The sequence below is a fragment of the Salvelinus fontinalis genome, unplaced genomic scaffold, assembly GCF_029448725.1.
Source record: "Salvelinus fontinalis isolate EN_2023a unplaced genomic scaffold, ASM2944872v1 scaffold_0055, whole genome shotgun sequence".
In the NCBI taxonomy this organism is placed as follows: Eukaryota; Metazoa; Chordata; class Actinopteri; order Salmoniformes; family Salmonidae; genus Salvelinus; species Salvelinus fontinalis.
The window spans coordinates 491,665-516,664 of NW_026600264.1; the positions used below are offsets into that span (position 1 = coordinate 491,665).

Here is a 25,000-nt window from a genome sequence, read left to right on the forward strand (position 1 = left end):
TGTCCAGGTACTGTAGGTGTTCCTGTTGTCCAGGTCCTGTAGGTGTTCCTGTTGTCCAGGTACTGTAGGTGTTCCTGTTGTCCAGGTACTGTAGGTGTTCCTGTTGTCCTGTAGGTGTTCCTGTTGTCCAGGTACTGTAGGTGTTCCTGTTGTCCAGGTACTGTAGGTGTTCCTGTTGTCCTGTAGGTGTTCCTGTTGTCCAGGTACTGTAGGTGTTCCTGTTGTCCAGGTCCTGTAGGTGTTCCTGTTGTCCAGGTACTGTAGGTGTTCCTGTTGTCCAGGTACTGTAGGTGTTCCTGTTGTCCAGGTACTGTAGGTGTTCCTGTTGTCCAGGTACTGTAGGTGTTCCTGTTGTCCAGGTACTGTAGGTGTTCCTGTTGTCCAGGTACTGTAGGTGTTCCTGTTGTCAAGGTCCTGTAGGTGTTCCTGTTGTCCAGGTCCTGTAGGTGTTCCTGTTGTCCAGGTACTGTAGGTGTTCCTGTTGTCCAGGTCCTGTAGGTGTTCCTGTTGTCCAGGTCCTGTAGGTGTTCCTGTTGTCCAGGTCCTGTAGGTGTTCCTGTTGTCCAGGTCCTGTAGGTGTTCCTGTTGTCCAGGTCCTGTAGGTGTTCCTGTTGTCCTGTAGGTGTTCCTGTTGTCCAGGTACTGTAGGTGTTCCTGTTGTCCAGGTACTGTAGGTGTTCCTGTTGTCCAGGTACTGTAGGTGTTCCTGTTGTCCAGGTCCTGTAGGTGTTCCTGTTGTCCAGGTACTGTAGGTGTTCCTGTTGTCCAGGTACTGTAGGTGTTCCTGTTGTCCAGGTACTGTAGGTGTTCCTGTTGTCAAGGTCCTGTAGGCGTTCCTGTTGTCCAGGTACTGTAGGTGTTCCTGTTGTCCAGGTCCTGTAGGTGTTCCTGTTGTCCAGGTCCTGTAGGTGTTCCTGTTGTCCAGGTCCTGTAGGTGTTCCTGTTGTCCAGGTACTGTAGGCGTTCCTGTTGTCCAGGTACTGTAGGTGTTCCTGTTGTCCAGGTACTGTAGGTGTTCCTGTTGTCCAGGTACTGTAGGTGTTCCTGTTGTCCAGGTGGGCGAGGGCAGTGTGGAGAGCTGTTGAGATTGTGTCATCTGTGGATCTGTTGGGGCGGTATGCTAATTGGAGTGGGTCCAGTGTGTCTGGGTTTATGGAGATGACGTGTGTCATAACCAGCCTCTCAAAGCTCTTCATGATTACAGATGTGAGTTCTACAGGGTGGTAGTCGTTGTGGCATAACCAGCCTCTCAAAGCTCTTCATGATTACAGATGTGAGTTCTACAGGGTGGTAGTCGTTGTGACATAACCAGCCTCTCAAAGCTCTTCATGATTACAGATGTGAGTTCTACAGGGTGGTAGTCGTTGTGGCATAACCAGCCTCTCAAAGCTCTTCATGATTACAGATGTGAGTTCTACAGGGTGGTAGTCATTGTGACATAACCAGCCTCTCAAAGCTCTTCATGATTACAGATGTGAGTTCTACAGGGTGGTAGTCATTGTGACATAACCAGCCTCTCAAAGCTCTTCATGATTACAGATGTGAGTTCTACAGGGTGGTAGTCATTGTGACATAACCAGCCTCTCAAAGCTCTTCATGATTACAGATGTGAGTTCTACAGGGTGGTAGTCATTGTGACATAACCAGCCTCTCAAAGCTCTTCATGATTACAGATGTGAGTTCTACAGGGTGGTAGTCATTGTGACATAACCAGCCTCTCAAAGCTCTTCATGATTACAGATGTGAGTTCTACAGGGTGGTAGTCATTGTGACATAACCAGCCTCTCAAAGCTCTTCATGATTACAGATGTGAGTTCTACAGGGTGGTAGTCATTGTGACATAACCAGCCTCTCAAAGCTCTTCATGATTACAGATGTGAGTTCTACAGGGTGGTAGTCATTGTGACATAACCAGCCTCTCAAAGCTCTTCATGATTACAGATGTGAGTTCTACAGGGTGGTAGTCATTGTGACATAACCAGCCTCTCAAAGCTCTTCATGATTACAGATGTGAGTTCTACAGGGTGGTAGTCATTGTGACATAACCAGCCTCTCAAAGCTCTTCATGATTACAGATGTGAGTTCTACAGGGTGGTAGTCATTGTGACATAACCAGCCTCTCAAAGCTCTTCATGATTACAGATGTGAGTTCTACAGGGTGGTAGTCATTGTGACATAACCAGCCTCTCAAAGCTCTTCATGATTACAGATGTGAGTTCTACAGGGTGGTAGTCATTGTGACATAACCAGCCTCTCAAAGCTCTTCATGATTACAGATGTGAGTTCTACAGGGTGGTAGTCATTGTGGCATGAAGCCTTAGAGTTATTAGGAACAGGAATGATCCTGGTCATCTTAAAACATGTGGAGATTAACAGACCTGGACGAGGAGAGGTGTAACATTACAGACTGGGACGAGGAGAGGTGTAAACATTACAGACTGGGACGAGGAGAGGTGTAACATTACAGACTGGGACGAGGAGAGGTGTAACATTACAGACTGGGACAAGGAGAGGTGTAACATTACAGACTGGGACGAGGGGAGGTTGAACATTACAGACTGGGACAAGGAGAGGTTTAACATTACAGACCGGGACGAGGAGAGGTTGAACATTACAGACTGGGACAAGGAGAGGTTGAACATTACAGACTGGGACAAGGAGAGGTTGAACATTACAGACTGGGACAAGGAGAGATTGAACATTACAGACTGGGACAAGGAGAGGTTGAACATTACAGACTGGGACAAGGAGAGGTTGAACATTATAGACTGGGACAAGGAGAGGTTGAACATTACAGACTGGGACAAGGAGAGATTGAACATTACAGGCTGGGACAAGGAGAGGTGTAACATTACAGACTGGGTCAATGAGAGGTTGAACATTACAGACTGGGACAATGAGAGGTGTAACATTACAGACTGGACAAGGAGAGGTTTAACATTACAGACTGGGACAAGGAGAGGTTGAACATTACAGACTGGGACAAGGAGAGGTTGAACATTACAGACTGGGACAAGGAGAGGTTGAACATTACAGACTGGGACAAGGAGAGGTGTAACATTACAGACTGGGACAAGGAGAGGTGTAACATTACAGACTGGGACAAGGAGAGGTTGAACATTACAGACTGGGACAAGGAGAGGTGTAACATTACAGACTGGGACAAGGATAAGTTGAACATTACAGACTGGGACAAGGAGAGGTTGAACATTACAGACTGGGACAAGGAGAGGTTGAACATTACAGACTGGGACAAGGAGAGGTGTAACATTACAGACTGGGACAAGGAGAGGTTTAACATTACAGACTGGGACAAGGAGAGGTTGAACATTACAGACTGGGACAAGGAGAGGTTGAACATTACAGACTGGGACAATGAGAGGTGTAACATTACAGACTGGGACAAGGAGAGGTTGAACATTACAGACTGGGACATGGAGAGGTTGAACATTACAGACTGGGACAAGGAGAGGTTTAACATTACAGACTGGGACAAGGAGAGGTTGAACATTACAGACTGGGACAATGAGAGGTGTAACATTACAGACTGGGACAAGGAGAGGTTGAACAATACAGACTAGGACAAGGTGAGGTTTAACATTACAGACTGGGACAAGGAGAGGTTGAACATTACAGACTGGGACAAGGAGAGGTTGAACATTACAGACTGGGACAAGGAGAGGTTGAACATTACAGACTGGGACAAGGAGAGGTTGAACATTACAGACTGGGACAAGGAGAGGTGTAACATTACAGACTGGGACGAGGAGAGGTTGAACATTACAGACTGGGACGATGAGAGGTTGAACATTACAGACTGGGACGAGGAGAGGTTTAACATTACAGACTGGGACAAGGAGAGGTTGAACATTACAGACTGGGACAATGGGAGGTTGAACATTACAGTGAATACGCCTGCCAGCGGTTCTGCTCTGAGAACGCGCCCTGGAATAGCGTCCGGCCCCGAGGCCTTGCGTTGACCTGATTTAAGACCTTACTCACGTCGGCCTCGGAGAGAGAGATCACCCAGTCTTCTGGTTCGGCGGGGGGGGCATGTCATGCCAAATAGTGTCCCCCTCTACGTCACAATGGGATTCTATGAGTTCTAACTTCTGTTGCTAGGGCTGTTGCTAGAACACTAATAGTTTATGGAATCCCATTGTGACGTAGAGCGGGACACTATTTGGCATGACAGGCCCTCACTCACGGTACGGTGTTGCTGTCGAAGCATAAAATGATTTGAGTTTGTCTAGAAAAGAGGCACGGATGGTCACATGACGGCTGGGTCTTCCTTTGTAATCGGTAATGGACTGTAGTCCCTGTCACATCACGGCTGGGTCTTCCTTTATAGTCCGTAATGGACTGTAGTCCCTGTCACATCACGGCTGGGTCTTCCTTTGTAATCTGTAATGGACTGTAGTACCTGCCACATCACGGCTGGGTCTTCCTTTGTAATCTGTAATGGACTGTAGTCCCTGTCACATCACGGCTGGGTCTTCCTTTGTAATCTGTAATGGACTGTAGTCCCTGTCACATCACGGCTGGGTCTTCCTTTGTAATCTGTAATGGACTGTAGCCCCTGCCACATGACGGCTGGGTCTTCCTTTGTAATCTGTAATGGACTGTAGTCCATGTCACATCGCGGCTGGGTCTTCCTTTGTAATCTGTAATGGACTGTAGCCCCTGTCACATCACGGCTGGGTCTTCCTTTGTAATCTGTAATGGACTGTAGTCCCTGTCACATCACGGCTGGGTCTTCCTTTGTAATCTGTAATGGACTGTAGTCCCTGTCACATCACGGCTGGGTCTTCCTTTGTAATCTGTAATGGACTGTAGCCCCTGTCACATCACGGCTGGGTCTTCCTTTGTAATCCGTAATGGACTGTAGTCCCTGTCACATCACGGCTGGGTCTTCCTTTGTAATCTGTAATGGACTGTAGCCCCTGTCACATCACGGCTGGGTCTTCCTTTGTCATCTGTAATGGACTGTAGCCCCTGCCACATGCCGCGGGCGGCGGAGCCTGTGTAGTATGAGTCCACCTTAATCCTATAATGTCCTTTTGCTCTTTTGATGACTCTGAGGAGGTCGTAGAGGGACTTCGTATGTGTGTGTGTGTGTGTGTGTGTGTGTGTGTGTGTGTGTGTGTGTGTGTGTGTGTGTGTGTGTGTGTGTGTGTGTGTGTGTGTGTGTGTGTGTGTGTGTGTGTCGACAGAGAGGATCAAATGGATTCCTTTAATAGCTAGTTAGTTGCAGGTCAACATGTTGCTGTCCTTTAATAACTAGTTAGTTGCAGGTCAACATGTTGCTGTCCTTTAATAACTAGTTAGTTGCAGGTCAACATGTTGCTGTCCTTTAATAACTAGTTAGTTGCAGGTCAACATGTTGCTGTCCTTTAATAACTAGTTAGTTGCAGGTCAACATGTTGCTGTCCTTTAATAACTAGTTAGTTGCAGGTCAACATGTTGCTGTCCTTTAATAGCTAGTTAGTTGCAGGTCAACATGTTGCTGTCCTTTAATAGCTAGTTAGTTGCAGGTCAACATGTTGCTGTCCTTTAATAACTAGTTAGTTGCAGGTCAACATGTTGCTGTCCTTTAATAGCTAGTTAGTTGCAGGTCAACATGTTGCTGTCCTTTAGTAGCTAGTTAGTTGCAGGTCAACATGTTGCTGTCCTTTAATAACTAGTTAGTTCCAGGTCAACATGTTGCTGTCCTTTAATAACTAGTTAGTTGCAGGTCAACATGTTGCTGTCCTTTAATAGCTAGTTAGTTGCAGGTCAACATGTTGCTGTCCTTTAATAACTAGTTAGTTGCAGGTCAACATGTTGCTGTCCTTTAGTAACTAGTTAGTTGCAGGTCAACATGTTGCTGTCCTTTAATAGCTAGTTAGTTGCAGGTCAACATGTTGCTGTCCTTTAATAGCTAGTTAGTTGCAGGTCAACATGTTGCTGTCCTTTAATAACTAGTTAGTTGCAGGTCAACATGTTGCTGTCCTTTAGTAGCTAGTTAGTTGCAGGTCAACATGTTGCTGTCCTTTAATAACTAGTTAGTTCCAGGTCAACATGTTGCTGTCCTTTAATAACTAGTTAGTTGCAGGTCAACATGTTGCTGTCCTTTAATAGCTAGTTAGTTGCAGGTCAACATGTTGCTGTCCTTTAGTAGCTAGTTAGTTGCAGGTCAACATGTTGCTGTCCTTTAATAACTAGTTAGTTGCAGGTCAACATGTTGCTGTCATAGTTACACCCTGTAGAAGGATGAATCATTATAGCTCCATTTAGTTCCAGGTTACCCGTCGGCCCTGTAAGTACTACTGGGTTATCTTCTCTGCAATGGAGCGTTGTTTTAATATGTCATCCTACAGATGATACTGTGATACATAGACTGACTTTTGGAATGATTATGCATCATGTCTCTTGTTCCCGCCCCCATTTTTTCAGTGCTGGAGTGGGCCGGACTGGTTGTTTCATCGTGATTGACGCCATGGTGGAGCGAATCAAACACGAGAAGACAGTTGACATCTACGGTCACGTGACCCTCATGAGGTAAATGGGATGTTGAATCACTTCTTTGGGGGGGGGGGGGGGCATCTCTCATCCAACAAGCGTTCATTTTCAGAACGTTGAACCAATTACCACTGTAGGGACCATGTAGGAAATGACACATATTTTTTACAGACACATATCATTTTTTACGGACACGTCATTTTTTGCAGATACACATCCTTTTTTACAGATACATATAGTTTTTTACAGATACACATCATTTTTTACAGATATTATATAGTTTTTTACAGATACACATCATTTTTTACAGACACACATCATTTTTTACAGATACATATCATTTTTTACAGATACATATCATTTTGTACAGATACATATCATTTTTTACAGATACACATCATTTTTTACAGAGACATATCATTTTTTACAGATACATATCATTTTTTACAGATACATATCATTTTTTACAGATACATTTCATTTTTTACAGATACATATCCTTTTTTACAGACACATATCTTTTTTTGCAGACACATTTTTTACAGACACAAATTATCATTAAATTAACCCTGACTGAAACGTTCAACTTTTAGGTCCCAGCGGAACTACATGGTGCAGACGGAGGATCAGTACGCCTTCATTCACGACGCGCTGCTGGAAGCCGTCGCCTGCGGCAACACCGAGGTTCCGGCGCGAAACCTTCACGCCTACATCCAGAGACTGACCCAGATAGAACCGGCGGAGAACGTCACGGGCACGGAACTGGAGTTCAAGGTACGCTGTCAAGGTTCTAGGGTTCTGTGAAGCTGTTCTGGGAAAATAAAGTCGTGTCTGTGAGATCCAGGGCCGGCGTACCTCCTTGCCCGGGTTCAAATCAAATATTTAAATATTGATCATTTATTTTGACCGAGACGTGCAACGACAGCAAGACTCATCAATCTCAAATAAAGTGTCAGAGCGAGCAAAACAGCACCCCCTCTATCTCAGTATGTGTAGACCATGTATCTGATGCTGTCTGGACAGTGAAACAGCTCCTCTCTATCTCAGTATGTGTAGACCATGTATCTGATGCTGTCTGGACAGTGAAACAGAACCTCTCTGTCTCAGTATGTGTAGACCATGTATCTGATGCTGTCTGGACAGTGAAACAGCACCTCTCTGTCTCAGTATGTGTAGACCATGTGTCTGATGCTGTCTGGACAGTGAAACACCACCTCTCTGTCTCAGTATGTGTAGACCATGTATCTGATGCTGTCTGGACAGTGAAACAGCACCCCTCTGTCTCAGTATGTGTAGACCATGTATCTGATGCTGTCTGGACAGTGAAACACCACCTCTCTGTCTCAGTATGTGTAGACCATGTATCTGATGCTGTCTGGACAGTGAAACAGCACCTCTCTGTCTCAGTATGTGTAGACCGTGTGTCTGATGCTGTCTGGACAGTGAAACAGCGCCCCTCTGTCTCAGTATGTGTAGACCATGTATCTGATGCTGTCTGGACAGGGAAACAGCACCTCTCTGTCTCAGTATGTGTAGACCATGTATCTGATGCTGTCTGGACAGGGAAACAGCACCTCTCTGTCTCAGTATGTGTAGACCGTGTATCTGATGCTGTCTGGACAGGGAAACAGCACCTCTCTGTCTCAGTATGTGTAGACCATGTATCTGATGCTGTCTGGACAGTGAAACAGCGCCTCCTCTGTCTCAGTATGTGTAGACCATGTATCTGATGCTGTGTGGACAAGAAGGGTATAACATGTTAACGTACGTGACATGTCGTACTATGTTCTTGGCCAGATGAAAACATCATGACTGGTTGTGTTCATGCCACATTAAAAGGTCATCAATTTCTCCAATTAAATGACGTGTCTTTACTATAAAAACCTATAAAGAAACGTGGAGGACATAGGGGGTCCCGTGAACAAAACGTGTCCCCTTGTGGAAATGAGGGGGGAGGGGGTCAGACTACATCAACGGCAGCTTCATAGACGGATACAGGTGAGGAGGGAGGGGGTCAGACTACATCAACGGCAGCTTCATAGACGGATATAGGTGAGGAGGGAGGGGGTCAGACTACATCAACGGCAGTCCAACTGATTCCCTTCTGACTGCTGGCCCTGGTGAGATCTCAGTGTTCCATTGACTTCCTGTAGTTTCCTCTCTGTCCTTCTCTAATGAGCTGTTGTTCTTTCTCACCCGAGCCAAGCAACGGTCAGAGTGTGTGTGTGTGTGTGTGTGTGTGTGTGTGTGTGTGTGTGTGTGTGTGTGTGTGTGTGTGTGTGTGTGTGTGTGTGTGTGTGTGTGTGTGTGTGTGTGTGTGTGTGTGTGTGTGTGTTTGGGGTTTCGCTGACGCAGGATAAACTATGGTTCACGTGTGTGTCGAGACAGCCAGGGAGCCTGTGGTTTCCTCTCCCCCTCTCTTCTCTTCTTCCTCCCCCCTTCCTCCTCCTTCACCTCTCTTCTACCCCGCTCTTCTCTTCTTCCTCCCCCTTCCACCCCCCCTTCCTCCTCCTTCCCCTCTCTTCTCCCCCTCTCCTCTCTTCTTCCTCCCCCCTCCCCCCCTTCCTCCTCCTTCCCCTCTCTTCTCCCCCTCTCCTCTCTTCTTCCTCCCCCCTCCCCCCCTTCCTCCTCCTTCCCCTCTCTTCTCCTCCTCCCCCTCTCTTCCTCCCCCCTCCCCCCCTTCCTCCTCCTTCCCCTCTCTTCTCCCCCTCTCCTCTCTTCTTCCTCCCCCCTCCCCCCCTTCCTCCTCCTTCCCCTCTCTTCTCCCCCTCTCCTCTCTTCTTCCTCCCCCCTCCCCCCCTTCCTCCTCCTTCCCCTCTCTTCTCCCCCTCTCCTCTCTTCTTCCTCCCCCCTCCCCCCCTTCCTCCTCCTTCCCCTCTCTTCTCCCCCTCTCCTCTCTTCTTCCTCCCCCCTCCCCCCTTCCTCCTCCTTCCCCTCTCTTCTCCCCTCTCCTCTCTTCTTCCTCCCCCCTCCCCCCCCTTCCTCCTCCTTCCCCTCTCTTCTCCCCCTCTCTTCTCTTCTTCCTCCCCCCTCACCCCCTTCCTCCTCCTTCCCCTCTCTTCTCCCCCTCTCCTCTCTTCTTCCTCCTCCCTCCACCCTCCCGCTTCCTCCTCCTCCCCCTCTCTTCCTCCTCCTCCCCCTCTCCCCCCTCTCCCCCTGTTTGTTAGACTCTGTGCAAACTAAACTGTATAGCGGTCATGCTCTGTTCTACTATGTCATGATATAATTCATTATGTCATGTGATATTTTCTTATGAATTGTTAAGCCATATCTTATCTTGTTATAACACACTATGTCATGACATATCACGTCCCATAGCATCTAGCCAATGATAGGGTCAAGCTTAAATATTAAGTCATGCACTGTTCTGTTCTGCTGTGTCATTCTATGTCACATTATTACATGATGTGTAGCTATGTCACATTATAACACCCTATGTCACCACCCTTCCCTTCATAGTTCTTGACCAGTGTGAAGGCCCTCACACTTCCCTTCTCCTCGCACGTCATATCTTATGATACAATATATCATGCTATGTCACATTATAACACCCTATGTCATCTCCCTCCATCTCCATAGCGGTTGGCCAGTGCGAAGGCCCACACCTCCAGGTTTGTGAGTGCCAACCTGCCGTGTAACAAGTTCAAGAACCGTCTGGTGAACATCATGCCCTATGAGTCCACCAGGGTCTGTCTGCAGCCAATCAGAGGAGTGGAGGGGTCAGACTACATCAACGGCAGCTTCATAGATGGATACAGGTGAGGGGGGAGGGGGTCAGACTACGTCAACGGCAGCTTCATAGACGGATACAGGTGAGGAGGGAGGGGGTCAGACTACGTCAACGGCAGCTTCATAAACGGATACAGGTGAGGGGGGAGGGGGTCAGACTACGTCAACGGCAGTTTCATAGACGGATACAGGTGAGGAGGGAGGGGGTCAGACTACGTCAACGGCAGCTTCATAGATGGATACAGGTGAGGGGGGAGGGGGTCAGACTACGTCAACGGCAGCTTCATAGACGGATACAGGTGAGGGGGGAGGGTCTTACAGTAGCAGGCAACTTTAAACGATCAAAGACACACATTTCTTTCGAAAACAGCAGACATTTATTTGAAATTGTCTATTGATTGACAAAAACATTTGTATAGGACATATAAGAGAGGTTAGAAATAGTTATTGTAATACAATGCTTCTCAAACCTCTCCTCTGGGACTCCATCAGTACCATAGAGATACTATTATAGATAAACCTCTCCTCAGGGACTCCCAGATGTTTCAGCATGTTGTTATAGCCCTGAACTATCTCACCTGATTTACCTAGTCCAGGACTTGATGATTAGTTGACAAGTTGAATCAGGGGGGTCCTGAGGAGAGGTTTGGAGCGGCTGGGGGTCCTGAGGAGAGGTTTGGAACGGCTGGGAGTCATGAGGAGAGGTTTGGAACGGCTGGGGGTCCTGAGGAGAGGTTTGGAACGGCTGGGGGTCCTGAGGAGAGGTTTGGAACGGCTGGGGGTCCTGAGGAGAGGTTTGGAACGGCTGGGGGTCCTGAGGAGAGGTTTGGTACAGCTGGGAGTCATGAGGAGAGGTTTGGAACGGCTGGGGGTCCTGAAGAGAGGTTGGGAACGGCTGGGGGTCCTGAGGAGAGGTTTGGAACGGCTGGGGGTCCTGAGGAGAGGTTTAGAACGGCTGGGGGTCCTGAGGAGAGGTTGGGAACGGCTGGGGGTCCTGAGGAGAGGTTTGGAACGGCTGGGAGTCCTGAGGAGAGGTTTGGAGCAGCTGGGGGTCCTGAGGAGAGGTTTGGAACGGCTGGGAGTCCTGAGGAGAGGTTTGGAACAGCTGGGGGTCCTGAGGAGAGGTTTGGAACGGCTGGGAGTCCTGAGGAGAGGTTTGGAATGGCTGGGGGTCCTGAGGAGAGGTTTGGAGACGCTGGGGGTCCTGAGGAGAGGTTTGGAACGGCTGGGGGTTCTGAGGAGAGGTTTAGAATGGCTGGGGGTCCTAAGGAGAGGGTAGAGAACCACTGTTGTTATAGATGAACAATTCTATCCAAAAGTAAGATAAGAAACAGACAAAGCAAAACCAAAACTCAACATACAATATTAAAATAATATTAAAATGTGGCCTGGGGTGGAACACAACAGCACCGCCTGGAGTTTGTTAAACGGCATTGGAACTGGGGTGGAACACAACAGCACCGCCTGGAGTTTGTTAAACGACATTGGAACTGGGGTGGAACACAACAGCACCGCCTGGAGTTTGTTAAACGGCATTGAAACTGGGGTGGAACACAACAGCACCGCCTGGAGTTTGTTAAACGGCATTGGAACTGGGGTGGAACACAGCAGCACCGCCTGGAGTTTGTTAAACGGCATTGGAACTGGGGTGGAACACAACAGCACCGCCTGGAGTTTGTTAAACGGCATTGGAACTGGGGTGGAACACAGCAGCACCGCCTGGAGTTTGTTAAACGGCATTGGAACTGGGGTGGAACACAGCAGCACCGCCTGGAGTTTGTTAAACGGCATTGGAACTTGGATTGGAACCGGTGCTATTTATTTATTTATTTAACTTTTATTTAACTAGGCAAGGGGGAGAGAAAGAGAAGGAGATAGGGGAGAGGGGGATGAAGAGAGAAGGAGATAGGTGAGAGGGGGAGAGAGAGAGAAGGAGTTGGTGGAGAGGGGGATAATGTAGATCCATCTGAATGAGTGTAACATCTAGCTAACAGAGCAAGTGAAATGGAGGCTGCTTTCAGCAGTTTGTTGTCGCAGTGTGTCTGACAGTGTGTTTACACTAGGAAGCGGCATTGAAACGGTGAAACATCGGAAGCCATTCATTTTCAACGGAAGGACAGAGAGAGAAGCGGAGGGGGCAGTGGGGACTGTTAAGAAATGTGAGCATGGGCAAGGCAGTTGAACAGGGCAGCTGAACAGGGCAGCTGAACAGGGCAGCTGAACAAGGCAGCTGAACAGGGCAGCTGAACAGGGCAGCTGAACAAGGCAGCTGAACAGGGCAGCTGAACAGGGCAGCTGAACAAGGCAGCTGAACAGGGCAGCTGAACAGGGCAGCTGAACAGAGCAGATGAACAAGGCAGCTGGACAGGGCAGCTGAACAAGGCAACTGAACAGGGCAGCTGAACAAGGCAGCTGAACAAGGCAGCTGAACAGGGCAGCTGAACAAGGCATCTGAACAAGGCAGCTGAACAGGGCAGCTAAACAAGGCAGCTGAACAGAGCAGCTGAACAAGGCATCTGAACAAGGCAGCTGAACAGGGCAGCTGAACAGGGCAGCTGAACAGAGCAGCTGAACAAGGCAGCTGAACAGGGCAGCTGAACAGGGCAGCTGAACAGGGCAGCTGAACAGGGCAGCTGAACAAGGCAGCTGAACAGGGCAGCTGAACAGGGCAGCTGAACAGAGCAGCCGAACAAGGCAGCTGAACAAGGCAGCTGGACAGGGCAGCTAAACAAGGCAGCTGAACAGGGCAGCTGAACAGGGCAACTGAACAGGGCAGCTGAACAAGGCAGCTGAACAAGGCAGCTAAACAAGGCAGCTGAACAGGGCAGCTGAACAGGGCAGCTGAACAAGGCAGCTGAACAGGGCAGCTGAACAGGGCAGCTGAACAAGGCAGCTGAACAGGGCAGCTGAACAAGGCAGCTGAACAGGGCAGCTGAACAGGGCAGCTGAACAAGGCAGCTGAACAGGGCAGCTGAACAGGGCAGCTGAACAAGGCAGCTGAACAGGGCAGGACTAAAATTGGGAAAAACTGAACTTGATTAAAATCCTCCACGACCAATCGTAGCTCACCATAGCTTCCATCCCCTACTGGATTGGCTGACAGCGGCTGTTGATACGTAGCACTACCTAGCATGCTTGTTAGCACCCACATGAGGGCAAGGCTAGTGTAAACGTCCGCTGAGCCTTAGCCCAGTAACAGACCAGTTAACACAAGACAATAATGATGCCCTCAAATATTCATCAACGTGGGGGGGGGGGGGTCAACCCACCAGCAGTCAGCGTTTACTATGTATCAAACTTGATCATAGTAATGCTCCCTAAATGGCACCCTATTCCCTATGTAGTGCACTACTTTTGACCAGGGCCCTATAGAGAAGTAGGGAGCCACTTGGAACAGAGCCATAGAAATGAGGTCTAACAGGTTCTAGAGCTTCAGTGTTGTCAGACACGGTGACATTTAACCATGACTTTGACACGGTGAACTGAAATAAATCCCACTGTTTTCCACAGTGGTGTGTAACCTAATACACACCACTGTAACAGATAGACTGAAGGATAGAATACACTGAAACATGACGGGAGAATTAATAGACGTGTGAAGACACGTGTTTCCCACAGAAATCAGAGACCGGACAGATTTTTGTTTCTAATTTACGGGTCAACGTGTTGGATCGCAGTAAAAAAAATAGTTTGACGTCAGCAAACTCTTGTCATTTTGTGCTGCAACACTGATAATAACTGTGGCCGTTAATGGTCGGCGCCACACTCTCTGAGGTTATGCACGAAATGAAGGAGCGTGGCTTTAAAACAGGAAGAAACATGGTATGTGACTAATGAGGATGTGTTTTACTGTGGTTCTGGTCTTACCCTGCTTGTCCCGTCGTTCATACGGAGAGTCACTACATCGACCTGCCTCCGTTGCCGTCTTCCTGTTTTATTGTGGTTCTGGTCTTACCCTGCTTGACCCGTCGTTCATACGGAGAGTCACTACATCGACCTCCGTTGCCGTCTTCCTGTTTTATTGTGGTTCTGGTCTTACCCTGCTTGACCCGTCGTTCATACGGAGAGTCACTACATCGACCTCCGTTGCCGTCTTCCTGTTTTATTGTGGTTCTGGTCTTACCCTGCTTGACCCGTCGTTCATACGGAGAGTCACTACATCGACCTCCGTTGCCGTCTTCCTGTTTTATTGTGGTTCTGGTCTTACCCTGCTTGTCCCGTCGTTCATACGGAGAGTCACTACATCGACCTGCCTCCGTTGCTGTCTTCCTGTTTTCTGAAACGACCTTCTGTCTGACGCTGTCTGAGGTACAGGGGACTACGTCATCGCACCGTGGCAAGAGGCTGGGCCAGGTGCATTCCAGGCCCCACTACATTACAGACATTTCATTGCATGAAACCATGTCACGTCATTGACTGTGCAGTCTGGCATCAGATTGCTGTAGCAGATGATGTGGTTAGCTGATATGTTTAAACACCTGTCCAGGTGTTGTGAGAACTGGCAGGTGTCTGTAATGTAGTCATCCTGGAACGCACCCTATCCAGGTGTTGTGAGAGCTGGCAGGTGTCTGTAATGTAGTCATCCTGGAACGCGCCCTATCCAGGTGTTGTGAGAGCTGGCAGGTGTCTGTAATGTAGTCATCCTGGAACACACCCTGTGAGAGCTGGCAGGTGTCTGTAATGTAGTCATCCTGGAACGCGCCATATCCAGGTGTTGTGAGAGCTGGCAGGTGTCTGTAATGTAGTCATCCTGGAACGCACCCTATCCAGGTGTTGTGAGAGCTGGCAGGTGTCTGTAATGTAGTCATCCTGGAACGCGCCCTATCCAGGTGTTGTGAGAGCTGGCAGGTGTCTGTAATGTAGTCATCCTGGAACGAGCCCTGTCCAGGTGTTGTGAGAGCTGGCAGGTGTCTGTAATGTAGTCATCCTGGAACGAGCCCTGTCCAGGTGTTGTGAGAGCTGGCAGGTATCTGTAATGTAGTCATCCTGGAACGCGCCCTATCCAGGTGTTGTGAGAGCTGGCAGGTGTCTGTAATGTAGTCATCCTGGAACGAGCCCTGTCCAGGTGTTGTGAGAGCTGGCAGGTATCTGTAATGTAGTCATCCTCTAACATTATTAAAATAATTCCAAACAAACATTTTTTTTTTTTTTTTTAGTTTATATACATATTTTCTGGAGATATATTAAAAAAAGGGAAGATACAGTTTTTGAAATAGATGTACAATTATATCCATTTTTTAACAACAAGGGGAGTAAGTATCGTACATAGAGATTACAATCAAAAGACTCTCCCCGCCCCAACAAGCAAAATAATACCCAACATGCAATATTTAAATAATATTCAAACAAAACCCAACATTCCCTGTTAGTCCACTGACAATGTTTTATATATTTTATATTTAACCGTTATTTAACCAGGCGAGTCAGTTAAAAACAAATTATTATTTACAATGACTACCTGCAGTCCTATATATACAGGTGATTAACATTTTATTAAAATACAATGAATACAAAGGCATGAAAAAATATCCCTTTCACACACAGACCAAAATCCCACTCATTTACAATGCCTGCATGTTTATACCAGGTTATTGGTACATCTGAAATGGATAGTGTGTGTAAAAAACATGGAGAAATACAACCCACTTAAAGACCTAGTCGTGATTCCTGCATTTTCACAGACCCTGGAACCAAAATACAGCTATGAGTCTGTGTGAACGGTTCGCTGCTTTTTTTTTTTTACATGTAAATTCATTAACACTTCCGTTGTTTAAAACCTCCCTAATTGGAACTGCAAATAGCCCCCGTGGTTTAACAGTACCCCCACCCCTCCCAATTGGCCAGTGATATGTATAAAAGGGGTATACCTCCCAAAATATATTTACTCAACTAGGCAAGTCAGTTAAGAACAAATTCTTATTTACAATGACGGCCAATCCCGGACGGGGCTGGGCCAATTGTGCGCCTCCCTACGAGACTCCCAACCACGGCCGGTTGTGATACAGCCTGGAATCCAACCAGGGTCTGTAGTGACATCTCTAGCACTGAGATGCAGTGACTTAGACCCCTGCGCCACTCGGGAGTGATCACTAAGGGCTTGTATGAAAGGGGCTCATATAAACATTGCCTCCGATTTTGTTTACAGGTCGCATACCACATCGTCTGTCTGAAATGGGTATAAAGAAACATTTAGTCAAATGATTTCTTGACTAAATCTCCTCTGCTGACATTGTATCTGAGATTCGTTCTCCTTGATTAGTTGGTCTGGTTGGGTCCACAACTACCAGGGACAGCAGTGAAATCAGAAAGATCCATATTAAAATCCACACCGTGAAATAACTCAGAGTCCATCTCCCAAACCACGTGGCGCACATTGCCCCCAGTGTTGCCCCTAGTCTCCCTGCCTTCCCATAGCTGCTACTGCTGCGTCTCAGAGCAGCAGACAGAGCCACCCCTGCAGCTGCCGCCGGACCAAACAGAGCTCCCATGGTGCCCCAGTGCCCGAGGATGGACTGGGACTTCAAGGCTGCTAGTATCCCTGTTCCTATGCCTGCTGCTGCCCTCAGTTTGACGGCTCCCTTACCAAACTGAACCGACACCCCTGCTGCCAACGCAGCCGTAAAAGGAGACACGACAATAAAGATGACTTTCACCGCCATTTCTACAGTGTATTGGTACACGGTCAGGATGTCAGTCAGTCCTCCGATGGCTGTTTCCAAGAGGAATCCCACACCTCCGCATATAGCAGAGGTCCCCATCAGAACCACTGTTACGACCGCAGCCACCTCCGTAGCGTCCGGCTCAGTCTCCCCAGCCTTCCTGATTGCCATGGAGGCAGCGAGGCACAGTATTCCTCCTACTACCATGGGCAGAAACAACATCAGGAACATTCCTATCAAGAGGGTCAGGTAGGTGATGAACCCTTTGTCTGCCTCTGATTCTCCCTTGTTAATGTCTTCCGGCGGAGGGCCCAGGCCACCGAGTTCTGCTGCCATTGTGGAGGATAGTAGGTAACCTCCGGGTACGCCAGAGATGAAGCCCAGCACCGCCGCTCCTACAGCCTTCCAGATATCTATCAGGAGAGGGGGAGGAAGGGAGGGGTGGAAAGAGAGAGAGACAGAGACAGACAGACAGAGAGAGAGACAGAGACAGACAGAGAGAGAGAGACAGAGAGAGAGGGAGACACAGAGAGAGACAGACAGACAGAGAGACAGACAGAGACAGAAACAGACAGAGAGAGAGACAGAGAGAGAGGGAGACACAGAGACAGACAGACAGACAGACAGACAGACAGACAGACAGACAGACAGACAGACAGAGAGACAGACAGACAGAGAGAGACAGAGACAGAGACAGACAGAGAGAGAGAGACAGAGAGAGAGGGAGACACAGAGAGAGACAGACAGACAGACAGAGAGACAGACAGAGAGAGACAGAGACAGACAGAGAGAGAGACAGAGACAGACAGAGAGAGAGAGACAGAGAGAGAGAGAGAGAGAGAGAGACAGACAGACAGAGAGACAGACAGAGAGAGACAGAGACAGACAGAGAGAGAGAGACAGAGACAGACAGAGAGAGAGAGAGAGACAGAGACAGAGAGAGAGAGAGAGAGAGAGAGACAGAGAGAGACAGAGACAGAAAGAGAGAGAGAGACAGAGAGAGAGAGAGAGAGAGAGAGAGAGAGAGAGAGAGAGAGAGAGAGAGAGAGAGAGAGAGAACAGGGGGAGAACAGGGGGGGAAAGAGGGGTAGAGAGCAGACCTGGGTTCAAATACTATTTCAAATATCTCAGTTACTTTCACATTTGAAGTATGTATTCGGATATCTTATTTGAAAAGAAAAGTAGTTAAATACTTATACAAGTAGTATAAATACACTTGGAAAGTATTAGAACAATGCCAAAAACACAGGCTCAAATACTCTCCCATGCATTTAACCCAGGTATTTGAAATAAGTATTTGAAAATACTTTTAAAATACAATTTGGTTGACTATACTGAAATAAATGTACTTGTTTTGGGCTGTGGATTTGAAAATACTCAAAAACACATAAAAAAAGTATTTTAAATACTAGATACTCTTATACATATATGTTAACCAGGTCTGGTGGAGGGGGTGGGGGAGGGTTTGGGGGAGGACAGAGAGAGGTGGGGGGGTGGGGGAGGGGTTGGGGGAGGGAGAGAGAGAGGTGGGGGGGGTGAGAGGAGGAGAAAATAGATACATGTTTATTAAGAAGCCAGTCAACATGAGTTTAATATACAACTAGCATGGCACGTTCCTAACGAATAACCAAGGTGTCTGACAGGACAGAGACATGGTAGGACGTTGTCTGACAAGACAGCCTGAGACATGGTAGGACGGTTTCTGACAGGACAGCCTGAGACACGGTAGGAAGGTGTCTGACAGGACAGCCTGAGACATGGTAGGAAGGTGTCTGACAGGACAGCCTGAGACATGGTAGGAAGGTTTCTGACAGGACAGCCTGAGACATGGTAGGAAGGTTTCTGACAGGACAGCCTGAGACATGGTAGGAAGGTTTCTGACAGGACAGCCTGAGACATGGTAGGAAGGTTTCTGACAGGACAGTCTGAGACATGGTAGGAAGGTTTCTGACAGGACAGCCTGAGACATGGTAGGAAGGTTTCTGACAGGACAGCCTGAGACATGGTAGGACGGTTTCTGACAGGACAGCCTGAGACATGGTAGGAAGGTTTCTGACAGGACAGCCTGAGACATGGTAGGACGGTTTCTGACAGGACAGTCTGCAACATGGTAGGAAGGTTTCTGACAGGACAGTCTGAGACATGGTAGGAAGGTTTCTGACAGGACAGCCTGAGACATGGTAGGACGGTTTCTGACAGGACAGTCTGAGACATGGTAGGAAGGTTTCTGACAGGACAGTCTGAGACATGGTAGGAAGGTTTCTGACAGGACAGTCTGAGACATGGTAGGACGGTTTCTGACAGGACAGCCTGAGACATGGTAGGACGGTTTCTGACAGGACAGTCTGAGACATGGTAGGAAGGTTTCTGACAGGACAGCCTGAGACATGGTAGGACGGTTTCTGACAGGACAGTCTGAGACATGGTAGGAAGGTTTCTGACAGGACAGCCTGAGACATGGTAGGACGGTTTCTGACAGGACAGTCAGAGACATGGTAGGAAGGTTTCTGACAGGACAGTCTGAGACATGGTAGGAAGGTTTCTGACAGGACAGTCTGAGACATGGTAGGAAGGTTTCTGACAGGACAGTCTGAGACATGGTAGGAAGGTTTCTGACAGGACAGCCTGAGACATGGTAGGTTTCTGACAGGACAGTCTGAGACATGGTAGGAAGGTTTCTGACAGGACAGTCTGAGACATGGTAGGAAGGTTTCTGACAGGACAGTCTGAGACATGGTAGGAAGGTTTCGGACTGGTTAGCCTAAGAGATGGTAGTAAAGAACACTTTTACTACAATAAACTGAAAGGTAATGTTACAGCTAGCTGTCTGTCTGGCATCAGTGTCAGGGCTCGTTTCAATGTTACTGCTAGCTGTTTGGTCTGGCATCAGTGTCAGGGCTTCTTTTAATGTTACAGCTAGCTGTCTGTCTGGCATCAGCATCAGGGCTCGCTTTAATGTTACCGCTAGCTGTCTGTCTGGCATCAGTGTCAGGGCTCGTTTTAATGTTACAGCTAGATGTGTGTCTGGCATCAGTGTCAGGGCTCGTTTTAATGTTACCGCTAGCTATGTGATCTGGCATCAGCATCAGGGCTCGTTTTAATGTTACAGCTAGCTGTCTGGTCTGGCATCAGTGTCAGGGCTCGTTTTAATGTTACAGCTAGCTGTCTGTCTGGCATCAGTGTCAGGGCTCCTTTTAATGTTACCGCTAGCTATGTGGTCTGGCATCAGCATCAGGGCTCGTTTTAATGTTACCGCTAGCTATGTGGTCTGGCATCAGTGTCAGGGCTCATTTTAATGTTACCGCTAGCTATCTGGTCTGGCATCAGCATCAGGGCTCGTTTTAGTCTAGTAGTTCACTAGTCATGGTTCCTAAACTCCGTCAGTCAGACACAGAAACCTGGTGTCATCATAATAACCTCTAATACAACAACTGTCTCATCACCACGGGCTGTTGACAACCAGTGTTCAACACATTTAACTTGATCCAGAACCTTTGACACAATTAATGAACTGAAAGAGAGAGAGAGAGAGAGAGAGAGAGAGAGACACAGAGAGACACAGAGAGACACAGAGAGACACAGAGAGAGACAGAGAGAGAGAGAGAGAGAGGCAGAGAGAGAGAGAGAGAGAGAGACAGAGAGAGAGAGAGACAGAGAGACAGAGAGACAGAGAGAGAGAGAGACAGAGAGACAGAGAGACAGAGAGACAGAGAGACAGAGAGAGAGACAGAGAGAGAGAGAGACAGAGAGACAGAGAGACAGAGAGAGAGAGAGAGAGAGAGAGAGAGAGAGAGAGAGACAGAGAGACAGAGAGACAGAGAGACAGAGAGACAGAGAGACAGAGAGACAGAGAGACAGAGAGAGAGAGAGAGAGAGACATGCTTCTCACAGAATCAGACCAGACAGGTTTTATTGTAACGTCAAGTCGGACAGATCATGTCATTCTTGTCATTGACTCTGTCGTTATTTGCTGCAACACTGATAATAACAGCGTCCGTTAATGGTCGGCCCCACATTCTCTGAGGTTATTCACACATGAAGGAGCTTGGCTTTTAAACAGGAAGAAACATGGTATATAACAAATGGTGATGTTGTGTTTATTGTGGCTCTAGTCTTACCCTGATTGTCCAACGTTGACATCGTTGATACGGAGAGTCACTGGATCAACCTGGGGCTCTGGTGCCGTCTTCCTGTTATTGAAACGTCTCTGTCCTGACACTTAACACACGGTGACTGAGGGACGGGTGACTGCATCATCACCCTGGGACAGAAATCCAACCAGTAGAAAAGGGGGGAGGGCGTGGCCTCAGTAGAAGGGTGCCTGTGTGTGTGTGTGTGTGTGTGTGTGTGTGTGTGTGTGTGTGTGTGTGTGTGTGTGTGTGTGTGTGTGTGTGTGTGTGTGTGTGTGTGTGTGTGTGTGTGTGTGTGTGTGTGTGTGTGTGTGTGTGATGATTGTAAAGTGTGTCTTTGTGTGTGTCTCTATACAGGCAGCAGAGGGCTTATATAGCCACCCAGGGCCCGCTGGCTGAGACTACTGAGGACTACTGGAGAATGTTGTGGGAACACAACTCTACCATAGTGGTCATGTTGACTAAACTGAGGGAGATGGGCCGGGTAAGAACACACACACAAACGCTGCATGCACCCACACCTACCACTCTCACACACACACACACACACACACACACACGCTGCATGCACCCACACCTACCATTCTCACACACACACACACACACACACCCTGTGTTAACCCTCATTGTGTGTCCCTCTACAGGAAAAGTGGCATCAGTACTGGCCAGCAGAACACACACACACACAGAACACAGAACACACACACACACACACACACACACACACACACACACACACACACACACACACACACACACACACACACACACACACACACACACACACACACACAGACACACACAGAACACACACACACAGACACCAGTATTAGTTTGTGTGTCAGCTATTTCAGATTTATTTTTAGTCTTAAAATACCTTTTAGTTTTAGTCACATTTTAGTCATCTCATCCTTGGTTAGTTTTAGTTATTATCAGTCCTCCAAAACTCTGGACAACTTTAGTCTCATTTTAGTTATTATCAGTCCTCTAAAACTCTGGACAACTTTAGTCTCGTTTTAGTTATTATCAGTCCTCAAGAGCGGCAACACAGATGAATGAATGACAGCACATAAAACTTCAGATGTGATCAAAGCAAAAAATGGCCAACATGAAATGAAGAGAGAGAGAGTAAACATGGTTTCTAGTTAGTTACAAGTCCAGTGTCCTGGCTTCACGTCAGTTCTAGTTGAGGTTAGTTACAAGTCCAGTGTCCTGGCTTCACATCAGTTCTAGTTGAGGTTAGTTACAAGTCCAGTGTCCTGGCTTCACATCAGTTCTAGTTGAGGTTAGTTACAAGTCCAGTGTCCTGGCTTCACATCAGTTCTAGTTGAGGTTAGTTACAAGTCCAGTGTCCTGGCTTCACATCAGTTCTAGTTGAGGTTAGTTACAAGTCCAGTGTCCTGGCTTCACATCAGTTCTAGTTGAGGTTAGTTACAAGTCCAGTGTCCTGGCTTCACATCAGTTCTAGTTGAGGTTAGTTACAAGTCCAGTGTCCTGGCTTCACATCAGTTCTAGTTGAGGTTAGTTACAAGTCCAGTGTCCTGGCTTCACATCAGTTCTAGTTGAGGTTAGTTACAAGTCCAGTGTCCTGGCTTCACATCAGTTCTAGTTGAGGTTAGTTACAAGTCCAGTGTCCTGGCTTCAACATCAGTTCTAGTTGAGGTTAGTTACAAGTCCAGTGTCCTGGCTTCACATCAGTTCTAGTTGAGGTTAGTTACAAGTCCAGTGTCCTGGCTTCAACATCAGTTCTAGTTGAGGTTAGTTACAAGTCCAGTGTCCTGGCTTCACATCAGTTCTAGTTGAGGTTAGTTACAAGTCCAGTGTCCTGGCTTCACATCAGTTCTAGTTGAGGTTAGTTACAAGTCCAGTGTCCTGGCTTCAACATCAGTTCTAGTTGAGGTTAGTTACAAGTCCAGTGTCCTGGCTTCACATCAGTTCTAGTTGAGGTTAGTTACAAGTCCAGTGTCCTGGCTTCAACATCAGTTCTAGTTGAGGTTAGTTACAAGTCCAGTGTCCTGGCTTCACATCAGTTCTAGTTGAGGTTAGTTACAAGTCCAGTGTCCTGGCTTCAACATCAGTTCTAGTTGAGGTTAGTTACAAGTCCAGTGTCCTGGCTTCACATCAGTTCTAGTTGAGGTTAGTTACAAGTCCAGTGTCCTGGCTTCAACATCAGTTCTAGTTGAGGTTAGTTACAAGTCCAGTGTCCTGGCTTCAACATCAGTTCTAGTTGAGGTTAGTTACAAGTCCAGTGTCCTGGCTTCACATCAGTTCTAGTTGAGGTTAGTTACAAGTCCAGTGTCCTGGCTTCACATCAGTTCAAAAGACTGAAGAGTGACTGAAGAGACCGCCTGGGAGCTGTGTGGGAGAGCCAGTCAGATCAGCTCAATCAGATCACACAACTTTAATTCTGCCAATGAGAGGACTACATTAAATATTCTGCATGCATGGTTAGGATTGGACAAAACGGATGAAAAGTAGATTCATGTCAAGTTAAAATGTCCATTAGTCTCACGTGGAATTCTCGTCACGTCACATTTTCATCGACTAAAATGAAAAGTCATTTGTTACAGTTATCTTTTTTTCTCCAGGGCAGCTCGTCTCGTTATCATCCTAGTTTTAGTCAGGAAAAATAGGTTGTTGGCGAGTATTTTTCCTTGTAGTTATTGTTGACAAAATTAACACTGACACACAGCTTTGTTTTGGTGACATTTCAGGGCTCTTTGGAGAGTAAAAATGTTTGACCATTAAAAGTATTATTGTCTCTAACCTAACCCTAACATTAAACCTAACCTTAACCCCAAAAACCCTAACCCTAATCCCAAAACCCTTAACAACCTTTAAGCATAAAATTGCATTTGAACAAATTCAGGACCTGAAAAAGGCCTGACCTTTCAAACAGGTATTGTTTTCCTTCCTTTTCAAGACATTAATGTATTAGGACATTGGGGTATACACACACACACACACACACACACGCACACACGCACGCACGCACGCACGCACACACACACACACACACACACACACACACACACACACACACATGTAACCGATGTGAAATGGCTAGCTAGTTAGCGGTGGTGCGCGCTAACAGCGTTTCAATCGGTGGCGTCACTCGCTCTGAGACCTTGAAGTAGTTGTTCCCCTTGCTCTGCAAGGGCCGCGGCTTTTGTGGAGCGATGGGTGACGATGCTTCGAGGGTGGCTGTTGTCGATGTGTGTAGAGGGTCCCTGGTTCGAGCCCAGGTAGGGGCGAGGAGAGGGACGGAGGCTATACTGTTACACACAGACACACACACTATGTTAACCCTCATTGTGTCTCCCCCTAAAGGAGAAGTGCCATCAGTACTGGCCAGCAGAACGCTCAGCCAGGTACCAGTACTTTGTGGTGGACCCCATGGCTGAGTACAACATGCCCCAATACATCCTACGAGAGTTCAAAGTCACCGATGCCAGGGTGAGTGGGGGAGGGAGTGTTTGTGAAGAGATATTTCTCACAACTGTTTTTGCTGTGTGTGTGTGTGTGTGTGTGTGTGTGTGTGTGTGTGTGTGTGTGTGTGTGTGTGTGTGTGTGTGTGTGTGTGTGTGTGTGTGTGTGTGTGTATAAAACTGTGTGGGTTAATCAACCTACTCTCTGTGTTCTGATTGGTGGATAATTTTTTTTCCAGGACGGTCAGTCTCGGACGGTTCGTCAGTTCCAGTTCACTGATTGGCCGGAGCAAGGAGTGCCAAAATCAGGGGAGGGGTTTATTGATTTCATTGGTCAGGTGCACAAAACTAAAGAGCAGTTTGGTCAGGACGGACCAATCACGGTGCACTGTAGGTAAGGTCCCGCCTCCCTCAATGCCTCTTTAATCTGACTTGATGTAACCGAACTCCAGATATGCATTTTTTGTTATTCAATATACAGGTACAAACATTGAACAAGCAGATTTTTAAAAAAGCACATGTTTAATAAATAAAAAAATCTTACACAGACATA

The 25,000-nt window shown here is 47.5% G+C and overlaps 1 protein-coding gene across 1 annotated transcript in view; it reads left to right on the top strand.

Moving 5' to 3' along the window:
- Window positions 1-25,000, top strand: part of LOC129842581 (receptor-type tyrosine-protein phosphatase S-like) — a gene marked incomplete at its 5' end in the record, with an annotated part of 116,999 nt that overhangs the window by 83,599 nt on the left and 8,400 nt on the right. The window contains 6 exon segments of the mRNA XM_055911191.1: window positions 6,436-6,540; window positions 7,095-7,275; window positions 10,081-10,259; window positions 21,377-21,503; window positions 24,350-24,475; window positions 24,687-24,841. Coding sequence (XP_055767166.1) covers window positions 6,436-6,540; window positions 7,095-7,275; window positions 10,081-10,259; window positions 21,377-21,503; window positions 24,350-24,475; window positions 24,687-24,841 — 873 coding nt within the window.